We start from the raw sequence: 11872 nt of genomic DNA on the forward strand, positions 1-11872 counted from the left end.
AACAATTAGACTAGTAAAAATCTCCAAGGGAAATATTTTTATAGCTAGGTCAGAAGGCTTACTATTTTATAGTTGTTCATCCAAAACATACTTGTCTTTAGGCAATTTATTTGTTTAAAATTGAGAAAAAAACACTTAATACTAGCAGCATATTCTTTTGTAACGTGTTTCCCTATTACTAAATGTGATTATTTAATAAATACGGTAAGAATTGATATAGCTGAGCTTCCTTCTCTCGCTTGAGACCTGGCGTGGTGTTCCCAGGTATCTAATGGCTTTCTTCAGAATCCAGATGACGTTCTCTTTAAAGACTTCGTTTCTTTAGAGCAGTTTTAGGTTCATAGCAGAACTTAGGGGAAGTCACAGATCTCTCCTGGGCGCCCCCTCTGCACACCACATGCATAGCCTGTCCCCCTATCCACATCCCCCACCTGAGGGGACGTTGGTTACCTTGGTAAATCTACGCCGACACATCATCATCTCCCAAAGTCCACAGTTTACATTAGGCTGGCTGTTGTACGTTCTGTCGGTTTGGACAAAGATATAATGACATGTATCCGCCATTAGAATATCATTCAGAGTATTTTCACTGCCCTAAAAATTGTCTGTGCTCTGCCTGTTCATCCTCGTCCTGGCCCCTGGCAACCACCGGTCTTTGTACTGTCTCTATAGTGTTACCTTTTCCAGAATATCATAGAGTTGGGATCATACATATGAAGTCTTTTTAGATTGGCTTCTCTCACTTTGTAATATGGATGCAAGTTTCCTCCATGTCTGTCCATGACTTTCTGGCTCATTTCTTTCTAGTGCAGAATCCTCTGGAGTTGTCTGAACGTGCCATGGCTTCTCTGTGTACCTACTGGAGATCATCTTGGTTTCTTGGAACTTCTCATCCTTCGCTCTACCCTATGCCTCTTTTTCTGATGCTCTTCAATGATGGGGCCTAACTCCTGGTAGCACCAACTTTCCAGTCACTTAAGCTGGACCACACACCCTGCTGTTCGCTCTCCCCTCCTGCCAGTTCCTCTGGAGCTGCATCTGTCAGTTCTAACGTAGAAGTGTGTCTCATGGTCACCCTTTCTTCAGACCGTATTTGTTCCCGCCCTGAGTCAGATCCTGGCTCTTTTCCCGGTTTCCTAAAGGGCCCCATAGTCTTCCTCATGCCTGGTCTCTCCCTCAGCAGTCCATCAGCTACCGTGCTGCTGAGGCCTCTCACAGCAGAGTTCGCCTTGTCATCGAGGGCCCTGGATCACACCTCAAGTCCCCCTTCTTCATTGTCCTCTTCCCTCGGAGTCCCCCTCACCTGTAGAATAAAGGGCATGGTGTTATGGTGTTGGTTTCCCTTACAGTCTGGCCTGGTCAAAAAATGCTTTTTCAGATTTTGTCATTCTTACGTCATCAGACTCTTCACTCCTCAGTGGGCTGGAAATGCTCTTCCCCTCTCTGTCTGTTGAAACCTATTCATCTGTCCTGATGCCAGATGCCGCATCCCCCAGTGAGCCCTTCTGGCATGTCTCTTGTTGGAACTACTTTTTACTTCTGCTCTTAGAGCACTTTCAGCTCAGCCTAGCATCCTTCGTATGGTGCCTTGGAGCCTCCAGGTTTTTGTTTTGGTTTTTGGTTGTTTTCTTTCTCATTAGATTCTGAGCTAGCACCTTGGGATCAGGAACTAGATCTTATCTTTGTTTCTTCCTTGAACCTAAAACTATCTTGGAAATGATATTTAATCAGGGAAGGCTTGTTCAGTGTATCTTAAATATATATTCAGTATGTCATAGAATTTTAGGATAAGGGTTTTTAGATTTTAGGTACATACCAGTAATAAACAGCCCAAGTTCCATAATGTCTCATGACTTACCAAGTTTTTGTGAAGTTATATTCCAGGTACCACACTCAGAACTCCACTGCTTACAAACAGCCACACACAGGTTAGCTTTTCATGCCTGTGTTCAGGCTGTTAAATTTACAAACCCTGTGAAGTAGGTTGATTTATCTGGTGTCCAAGCCTGTAGCAGACAAGACACCGTAGGAGATCCCTGAGTGTAGAAGATTGTCATCTGTTTTTGTGAACAGCTGAGTTGTCGTACACGCTAGAAAACTCTCTGTTGAAAGTGGTACAACTAAAAAGGAACTTACTGTTGGCCCTGACCTGTTCAAATGGGTCTCATTATCAGTTTTATTGTGTGAGAAGGTTTACACTGTATCCTTCATGAACAATTAAATAGCCTACGGAAAAAAATTGATGAGGCCATCCTGTAAGAGATGGAAGCTTCCCTTATGTTTCCAAATAACTCACTCAGAGTCAGGAAGCTTCTGCCCGCAGCTCCGTACCACATTAGTTCTTGCCTTATTGTTGTTCTATATTTCCTTTCCCAGTTTTGGAATATGAACTTGGAAAACTCACTGATTTTATTTCAGTGTAGTAGCTATGCTTAAAAAGCCATGTTTCAAAAATATGTATTTCCTTGAAAAGTATTTTTTCATGAGAAATGTTAATTGGAGAAAATTCTTTCCAATGTATTTAGCATAAAGTTAAGCCAAAAAGGTTCATTCTTAGCTCATTATGTGTAATGGCCAAATAATACAGATCGTCTGTGAAATAGATTAATAGAATCTGTTTGCGAGTGGGAGATAAAACCCAAGGGCAATTAGAAAGGTCTGGAAACTAGTTCTAAAGAAGTTTCCTAATAATTTAGTGTTATGCTTTATACAGCTAATTAATTTATAATTGAGTGAAGTGTTTTTAGGCCAACTTTCTGGTTAGATTTTATTCATACTAATTTTAAATTCCTATGTTCTTTTTGTCACAGAGCCTTCCTAATATTCTCACCGATGATCGATTCAAAGTTATGTTTGAGAACCCTGACTTCCAAGTAGACGAAGAGAGTGAAGAATTTAGGCTTTTGAATCCACTTGTTTCAAAAATAAGTGAAAAAAGGAAGAAGAAACTAAGACTCTTAGAGCAACAAGAGCTTCGTGAACAAGTAACGTACTCCTTATCATTTTATATCTGCTGCTGTTTCTTTAATGTAAGGTTGTCTGTGTAAGTCAGAAGGACCTTTGTGACACTGGAGGTGTAATTTGTTTGAACCTCAGCTTGCAAGTAGATCTTACTTAATGAAAGGCGTTTTCCCCCGGTGCGTGCGAGGTCACGTACTCCGTGGACGACGGCTAGTTAGAAGAGGGTAACAGGTCGATGTTTGGTGGGGGAAACGAGCTGCTGCTTACTATTTTTATTTTCAGGAAGAGGAAGAAGAACCGGAAGGAAAACCAAGTGATGCAGAAAGTTCTGAGAGTTCGGATGATGAGAAAGACTGGGTTGAAGAGGTCAGGAAGCAGCGCAGACTGCTCCAGCAGGAGGAAAAGGTGAAGCGGCAGGAGCGGCTCAGGGAGGACCAGCAGATGGTCCTCAAGCCCCAGTTTTATGAGATCAAAGCAGGCGAGGAATTCAGGAGCTTCAAAGATTCTGCCACCAAGCAGAAGCTGCTGAAGTGAGTAACCCTGCTGTCAGTGACGCTTCCCGGGGCTGCCGCGGCCTCGCTCTTCCTCGGGCCACGTTGCCCTGAGGAGGACATTGTGCTCTTTGGAGTTAATGTGAGGGAAGCACCACAAGACTTGAGGGGAAATACACTGGTCTTTATTATGATGGCTTTCAACAACTTTCTGGGGTGAAGTTTACATACAGTCAGGCCCAGGGCACGGCCCTGGGACTGTTGGCCAATATACGCAAGAACACTTTTATGCTGCGCAGTCACGTTCTTGTGTTGTCCTTGTTTCTTTCCCTCCGTTGCCCTGACCTACAGATACTGGTTTTATTCTGTGCCCTACAATCAGCGCTTTTCTGTATAATGGTAATTGAGAGGCAACAAATTCTTTGTGTCTTAACAAAAAGTTATTTTTCTTAATTAGAATTTCAGTGATGTTTATCTGTATCTCAGCTTGCCTGATTGCTGAAAAGTTTCCTTGGAAAGTTTGCCAGAAATTTTAAGCCTTTTGCAGGAAAATTGAGAGATGAGAAAGAGTGGTATTCTAGAATAGTCAAATACATAGAGATGGAAAGAGGAATGGTGGTTACCCAGGGCTGGGGGAGGGGGAAAGGAGAGATGCCACTTAGTGAGGTACAGAGTTTCAGTTTGGGATGGTGAGGAAGTTCTGGAAATGGCTAGTGGTGATGGTTGCACAGCAACGTGAATGTATTTTACCGCAATAAAAAAGTCAGTGTTAAAAAAAATATTATTTGGAGAGTTTCAGTTGTAGGTAACCAAATAAGGTAGAAGCTAGGTCCTCAATTCCAGATCGTGTACAAGCCCTCTGCTCTGAGAATTCCTGGGCTGAGTATTAATGTGATAGATGGTCATAGTAGAGAATCTCGCAAGAAGAGCTGGAGGGTCTGGGGAGCCCAGAAGAGGAGGAGGGGTCAGGCGAGATGGATGAGGTAGGTCGGAGACAGTACCAGTTCTGAACCTGCACTTTTCCAGCTCCCAGCTTCCTGTTTGGAAAATGGGGTTTTTCAGATGCAGGAATTGGGGAAAGAGTGGAGAAGACATTGATGGACAGGCTGAATTGTTTCTGGAACAGAGATAACGTCTGGTCCTTGTCCTCTCACCGGCTTCTAGCAGGTATCTGGGACACCAAATGTTGAGTGAATCCTTCAACTTAGAATCCAGGAGCATCTCAAAATTCTGGTTCTAATGAACAAAAGATCTGCTGGTGAAAAGAATCTAGTAATAGGGTCGATATCTTTTGAAGATATCTTTACCACTTTTTTTAATAACAACTTCCTTGAGATACAATTTACATAACATACAGTTCACCTAAAGTGTACAGTCCATTGGTTTCTAGTAGATTCAGAGTTGTGCGGCTATCACAGTTAATTTTAGAACATTTTCATCTCTCCCAAATGAAGCCCCATGCCCCATTAGCATTCGCTGCCATCTGCCCCCAGCCCACCCCATCCCCAGGCAACCACTAATCTACTTTCTATCTCTATGGATTTGCCTGTTCCGCCATTTCATATCAATGGAATCACACACCATGCGGCATTTGGTCTGGCTTCCCTTACGTCGCGAAATGCCTTCAGTGTTCGTGCTGTCGCATCTGTCAGTACTGCACTCGTTTCTATTGCCAAAAACTATTCTGGTGTATGGATAGACCATGTTTCCTTCATCCCGTCACCAGTCAGTGGACATGTGGGTTGCTCCACATTTTGGTTATAATGAATAATGCTGTTATGAACGTTGGTGTGTAAGATCTTACACAGACAGGTTTCGTTTCTCCTGGCTGTAAACCTAGGTGTGGAATGGCTGGCCATACAGTAGCATATGTTTAACCTTTTTTTTTTTTTTTTTTTTAAAGATTTTATTTATTTATTTGACAGAAGATAGAGACAGCCAGCGAGAGAGGGAACACAAGCAGGGGGAGTGGGAGAGGAAGAAGCAGGCTCATAGCAGAGGAGCCCGATGTGGGGCTCGATCCCATAACGCCAGGATCACGCCCTGAGCCGAAGGCAGACGCTTAACCGCTGTGCCACCCAGGCGCCCCGTATGTTTAACCTTTTGAGAAGCTGCCAAACTGTCTTCCAAACAGGCTGCTCCATTTCACGTTCCCACCAGCAGTGCATGCAGCCTCACTTTTTATGTACCTGTTAGGCTTGGATATTCAACTTGGAGTCCTACTTAGAAGCAGAGGGAAGACTAGTTGTAGTTTTCTGATTCTGTAGAGTGCGTTTCTTTGTTAGATTATCTGCTGGTTTTGTCTTGCTTTATTTCCTTGACTGCTGCTGGCTCCTGAATCCGTACTAGACCCAAGTTAGCACTTGGTAAGTTTTTGTGGAACTGTGAATCTCCTGTGCCTTGGCTACGTGTCAGGCAACTCAGGAAGTTACCCTCTCAAGGTCTGCTGAGAAAGAACCCATTTATTCCCAAGCCATTGGCCAGGAAAACCTGGGAACAGTTGTCTTTAGGTAAGCCTGGTAACATGGTGATTTGGGGGTGGGAGGCATGACTAAACTTTCTGACATTTTTGTTCTGCCTGTGAGTCGTAGCAGGACATTAATAAGAGAAACAGAAGGGATGGAAATTTAGTATTTAATGGATAAATAATAGCCAAGTTAATACACTACAATTGAACATTTTTACTAAGTTAAATTTTTTTTGAGAAGAGGAACTATAGAAGTGATAATACTTCATGAGCTGAAAAGGAGAGTCCTATTGCTTAAAGTAATAACCCTTTGGTATGAACAGCCTGCAGTTTGCTGACATTTTGGCACAAACTGCTTATTGAGTTCTAGTCTTGACTGGATTATTTTGGCAAACCCTGAACTTGCAATATCTTTGTATTATTTAATGAAGCATTGAACCATTATCCTTCAGAGAACCAAAGTGATGCTTTCTGTTTATTCTATGAGTTCCCACAAGGCAGTCAGTAAAGCACAGAATCAAAACTGAGTGTTTTATGTTTCAAATGTTCACTTGGACTTGCCCAACTTTAAAACTTTTTCTGCAAAGGGAAAAGTGAATTAGGAATCCTAACTTGATGCTTGAGTGAGTCCTGTCTCTGCTGGGCATGGTCACATGGCATCAGACAGATACGTATGTCTGTCAACACATATTTATATGCCTTACAGTGTGCTGTGCTTTGTGAGTCTTTTCACCCACCTCTCGGCCTCTCTGGCCGCCCATTCATCAGTCAGAATTCGTTGAGTGCCTGCCTAGTGTGAGCGAAGTGCTGTCCTGAGCCAGGGGGTGGAAACACAAGGCACAGCTCCCAGGCCTGTAGCCTTCAGGATACTCTGGAGCTGTAAAGAGGCATGGGGAAAGTGCATAAGAAAGGAAGGGATTTAACTTCTGGAGATTTAAAAAGTCTTTATAAGGGGTCCTATTGAAACTGGTCAAAGACAAAAGACAAAAAGGTGAGCACCCACAGCAGGGTGGGAAAGACTGCATTCCTGCAGAGCGGGGTGGGAGCAGGGAGCACCGTGTGAAAGTGTTGGGGGGAGCGCGGAGAGTAACCGGGGAGCGGCACACAGGTCCTGCCCCAGGCGCTGCTAAGCCTCTGAGATTACCATGAGCAAATCTGTTTCCAACCCCTTCCCCAAATCATGTAGCTGCTTACCTAATAAAAGCAGCTCATGTTTGTTACAGAAAATAAAAATAAAAACATAAGCATAAAAAGTCCCTCTTTCCCAGAAACTGGTAATGAATACCTCAGTTTTAGAGAGAAAGTGCAGGGAGGGGCCCCTGAGCTCAGCTAACAGACTATTCAGTAGTCCCGGTCAGAAGTCAAAAGCCGGAACTGTGGGACAGAGAGGACCAGGCCAGCCGAGGGCCAAGTTAGTCACAAGACTGTCTAAGAATAAGAAAGGAAAATGGGCATACAGCGCAACATTGTTCGGTTACTAACTTAATAGCGAAGGAGAAAAGAGTGGTCGGGCGATGTGGAACTGTCTGGCAATGTTGCCGCCAAGGTCAAGAAAGAGACTGAAAAGCAGGTTTAAGGCTGCAAGTACTGAGCCGGCTTTCAGCACAGTAAGTGTGCGGTGCCCGAGTGCCTTCTTGGTAACGTTCAGTAGAGAAACCGAGACCCAGGGCCCGGGCCAGAGATCTGGGGCTGAGCGAGCAGCCTTCCCTGTGTGATTGAGACTGACTCTGAGTGTATAGAGTGTGGTGAGGGTGAAGAGGGGAGCCCCTGGGGAACAGGTATTTTTCTTGAGTCTGTGATAAAAACTGCACACCTCTATTTAGACAGATACACTTGCACGCAAAGTACTGCATGTCGCTTTAGAGCTGTCACCCGTAAAACTGACAGCCCAGGGCTAAGAATTCCCGTTCGGAGGACAAACAGAAGGAAGTAGTAAAGATCACTGAGGAGTTTTCAGAGATGTAGAAGGAAAGCTGGAAAGAGCCAGGCAGGGAGAAAGNTTCTTGAGTCTGTGATAAAAACTGCACACCTCTATTTAGACAGATACACTTGCACGCAAAGTACTGCATGTCACTTTAGAGCTGTCACCCGTAAGACTGACAGCCCAGGGCTAAGAATTCCCGTTTGGAGGACAAACAGAGAAGGAGTAGTAAAGATCACTGAGGAGTTTTCAGAGATGTAGAAGGAAAGCTGGAAAGAGCCAGGCAGGGAGAAAGTGACGCAGAGGGTGCGGCACAAATGTCGGAGGGAGCCTGGCGGTCCATGGAACAGAGCAAAGCGATTAGGAAGCTTGTCTTGCCGGGACCAGCTTCTCAGGCATCGGCCCAAATGTCGGATTGCAGTGGACCGATGGATGAATAGAGATAATAAATATTGTGAGCAATTAATGTGGATGGTTCTTCCAGGAAGTCTGGCAGAAAAAGGAAGGCATTGAAGCCAGTAACTTGACGGGGAAGATCTTTTCGGCTATTAGAGCTAGAATGTGGGCAGAGAGGGATTCACTGTGGCAAGCAGACAGTGACACGAGAGACTAGAGTCAACGGACAGAGCTGAATTCGGCAAGCAGTCTGGAGGAGACGGGCCCGGGCACGGGTTCAGGAGACGGCCTCAGAAAGGACAGGGTACATCCTCAGAGCCCAAGGGGAGGCCATCAGGAAGGGTGGGATAGAAAGTGGGGCCTGTCAGGAGTCTGGGCACGTCAGCCTCTCCAGTAACGACGGGGCAGCAGTGGGCAGGTCGGCAGGGCCTAACGGAGGCACTGGTGGGGACGTACTGGTGAGCCTGGAGGAGAGAGAGGTCTAGAACAACACAGCTTCCTGAAGCTCAGTAGCTGGGGCTGCCTCCCCTCCTCTCCTTGCCAGACAGCCCTTCAGGAGGAAAGCCTTCTTTGAAGCACCTAGCCTGTGGTCCATCTTGGAAGTTCAGAGGTTTCAAAGACATTTCCTGCCTTGGAGGAATTCCCCTTCTTCCCCAGATGGTTTCAGTAGCTCTCGGGGAGCTGCTTACCATGCCCACAACTGTATCCGCTTTCTGGACGAACTGCGGCCCGCTTTTACTCTTCAGCGAATTTTCCTCACTGCTGTGGACGAGAGCTGAAGGAACACAGTCTTATTTTAATAGAAGCATTTTTTCATCTAATTTTGAAAGCAATTTAATTCCAAAGTTGCACTTAGAAAAAAGAATCTCTTCTTAACTCAAGTTGATATGCACTCAGGTGACATGTAAGCATCTTTTCGTCATAATACATAAGAATGTAGAATAAAAGGTGAAAGTCTCCCTTTTACCCCCACGCTCCCTCCCTGAGGTCACTGCTGTGTGTGCCTTTCTGGAATTCAGTGACTCCTCAGGGTGCACGCTCACGTGTGTGCAGTGTTAGCTGTTCTCTCCTGGACTTCGCGAAGGGGCCCTACTGATGCTGTTGCCAGTGAACTGCTCTTTTCACGTAGCGATAAGTTTTGAAAATTTTTCTTTGTAAGTACGTATAGGTCTCCCAGTAGCTGCATCGATAGTTCATAAGCTGGTTGGGCCGTAATGTCTGTAACATTCCCTCATGTGGGAGAGTTAGTTGTTCCTTGTTTTCGTCTTCCTCTGTCCCACGGTTAGAAATCCGTACACATGTGCAGGGATTTCTTTAGACTGTACGACCCAGTCCTGGAACTTGCTGGATCAAAAGGGGTCATATCGCCCTGGGGAAAGGCTTTGAGCTCTTCGAGTTCTTACCAGTGCCTGTTTCCCCACACTTGCGGCAACAGTGGGTGTTAGGAATCTTTTTAAATATGAACAAAGCTGATAGATAAGGTATCCAGATATCCTGGTTGCTTCAGTTTCTATTTCCTGAGAGCAGGGCTTTGAGGAACACATGCTGACAGAAAGCATTGAGATGGAGTTCTCGGTGACCTGCACAGTCTCTGTAAATATTTGCCAAAGGTATTTGGCTCTAAACAGAGTATTTAACATTTGCCAGTTGAGCTGTGGATCCCTTTTCTCCACTGCCTGCCTGTTCCCTTTGGTGTGGACTGTGGAGGAAGAGTGAGTCCTTTCTTTTGAGTTAACTCCTCTGAGTGCTGGACTAACGCACATGCCTCCACACAAAGTGATTTTAACAAACTCAGTTGAGGAGCATTATTTCCTGGGCCATATAATAAATACCTAATTCGATGTTTCCCCTGGTACTTTGTGCTTTTTTTTTTTTTTAAAGATAGTCTTGCTGAGAACTCTTGTTCTTCCTTCCCGTAGCCCTGTCCGCTGTCCTGTGCTGGATAATTCCATCCTTTCAACCTTTGGAAGGTTGGCAAAGGTTAGAAGCCCACGTCTATCTGCTTCCAGTCCCCACAACGTGGTGTGGGGCTGTTCATCGCACGACACTGACATTTTTTCCCCTCAAGTTCTTAACCGTGTTTATCGATGTCACACAGCGTGGATTTCTGCATTTTGTTCTTCTGTTACAGGAGACAGTTTTCAGGTGTCTGTCTGCTTCTTCAGTCGTCTCTGACTGACTTCATTCTCAGGTCGCTGGCTTAGAACTGCTGGTTAGCAGCCACATACCGTAAACCGACTTTCAAAGGGAGGGAAGTGGAGCTTGCTTTAATGTAGAAATCTCCACGCTCAGTACCTGTGTCTGATCTTCTGCCACAGCTCGTTCTAAAACTCCGCTTGTCTTTCCAAGTAGCCCAGACAGAACAAGTTTTTACAAGTGCACGTTGAAAGTACATTGAGAGAAAACCAGAATTTATATACCCTATCATGGAGGAAATAAGGTCATTCTTAAAAGAGTAGTAATTGCCCACAATTTACTTGAAAAGTCACTTTCTTCCCAAATTAGTGTTTGCTGTGTGCCACCCTGTCTCAGTGGCTCCATAGCTCTTCAGAAGCTATGAAAGGAAAGAACAAGAATGGCTCGAACAGGCTAAGGAATTTGCTTAGGCTGACATAATTCACAGCCGCGCTGGAGTCCGTTTACACTTCACGTTTGAGTTCTGGTTAATTTAAAAAAGCCAAACTAAACTAAATCGTTTCACTCCTTCTGTCATGTGGAAACTTGACATTTGGAAGACTTCGTGGACGCAATTTCCTACACAAAACTTTATGAATCAAGCTTGGTCTGACACAATCCTGGAAACCAGAAATTCTTAAATTGGAATCTTGGTTTTAGACTTGAGTCCTCACGTGGCCTGGGGCGAGTCATTTAGTGCCTCACCTCCCTTCTTGCCATCTATAAAGGATAAATACTTGTGTCTCAGGGATGTTGAAAGGATTAATTAGTTCGTCTGTAAAGCACTTTGAAGATGAAAAGTACTTTAAAAGTGCTTCTTAATAACATTATTGCTTAGAAAAGAGTGCCACTTTTATGCTAACCACTTCACGTCTCAAGTTATATAAAGAAGGCATGTTCGGTACGTTACTACTAGTCATAAGCTGGAGATAAATCTCTCATGGTGCGAACATCAAACATTTCCCGCAGAATTTCAAAGGAGCATCACTTTATCTTGCGGGCCATTTAGGAGCAGCATTCTGCTCAGTAATTAGTTATGAAGATCGTATTTCAGGCAAAAGCAAATCCTTCTCCCAATTCAGCCATTTTTAAATTCAGTCAGGCTTTTTTACAGGTTAGCTCAAAAGGGGTACATTCAACTTTAGTTGGTACGAGGAGGATTGGAAAGGGAAACGTGTTGACCTTTTTTGGAAGAGGGAACAGGAAAGAAGAGAGAACCATATTCTTTCCCTCTCGCTTCCTCGGCCCCCTCCCCCCCGTTTGCATCACAGGCACCTTGGCCAGTTCTCCAAGCATTAGCGCTCACATGGAAACTCACTGCGAGTCTTTGTCTTGAAGCTTCATTCCGTTTTTTCCTCCAAACCCAGTTCACGGAAAGGGCCACTGTTCTGATTTTATAATAAAACGTTATTATTGTGACAGGCAATGAAGGGTCACGTGTACAAGTTAGAAACCGAACGT

The 11872-nt window shown here is 44.6% G+C and overlaps 1 protein-coding gene across 1 annotated transcript in view; it reads left to right on the plus strand.

Moving 5' to 3' along the window:
- NOL10 (nucleolar protein 10) overlaps positions 1-11872 on the plus strand; it is an 85390-nt gene that overhangs the window by 67297 nt on the left and 6221 nt on the right. The window contains exons 18-19 of the mRNA XM_002921514.4: positions 2811-2984; positions 3244-3491. Of these exons, the coding sequence (XP_002921560.1) occupies positions 2811-2984; positions 3244-3491 (422 nt within the window). The remainder of the gene's footprint in view (positions 1-2810; positions 2985-3243; positions 3492-11872) is intronic.

Source organism: Ailuropoda melanoleuca, chromosome 4, assembly GCF_002007445.2.
Source record: "Ailuropoda melanoleuca isolate Jingjing chromosome 4, ASM200744v2, whole genome shotgun sequence".
NCBI lineage: Eukaryota > Metazoa > Chordata > Mammalia > Carnivora > Ursidae > Ailuropoda > Ailuropoda melanoleuca.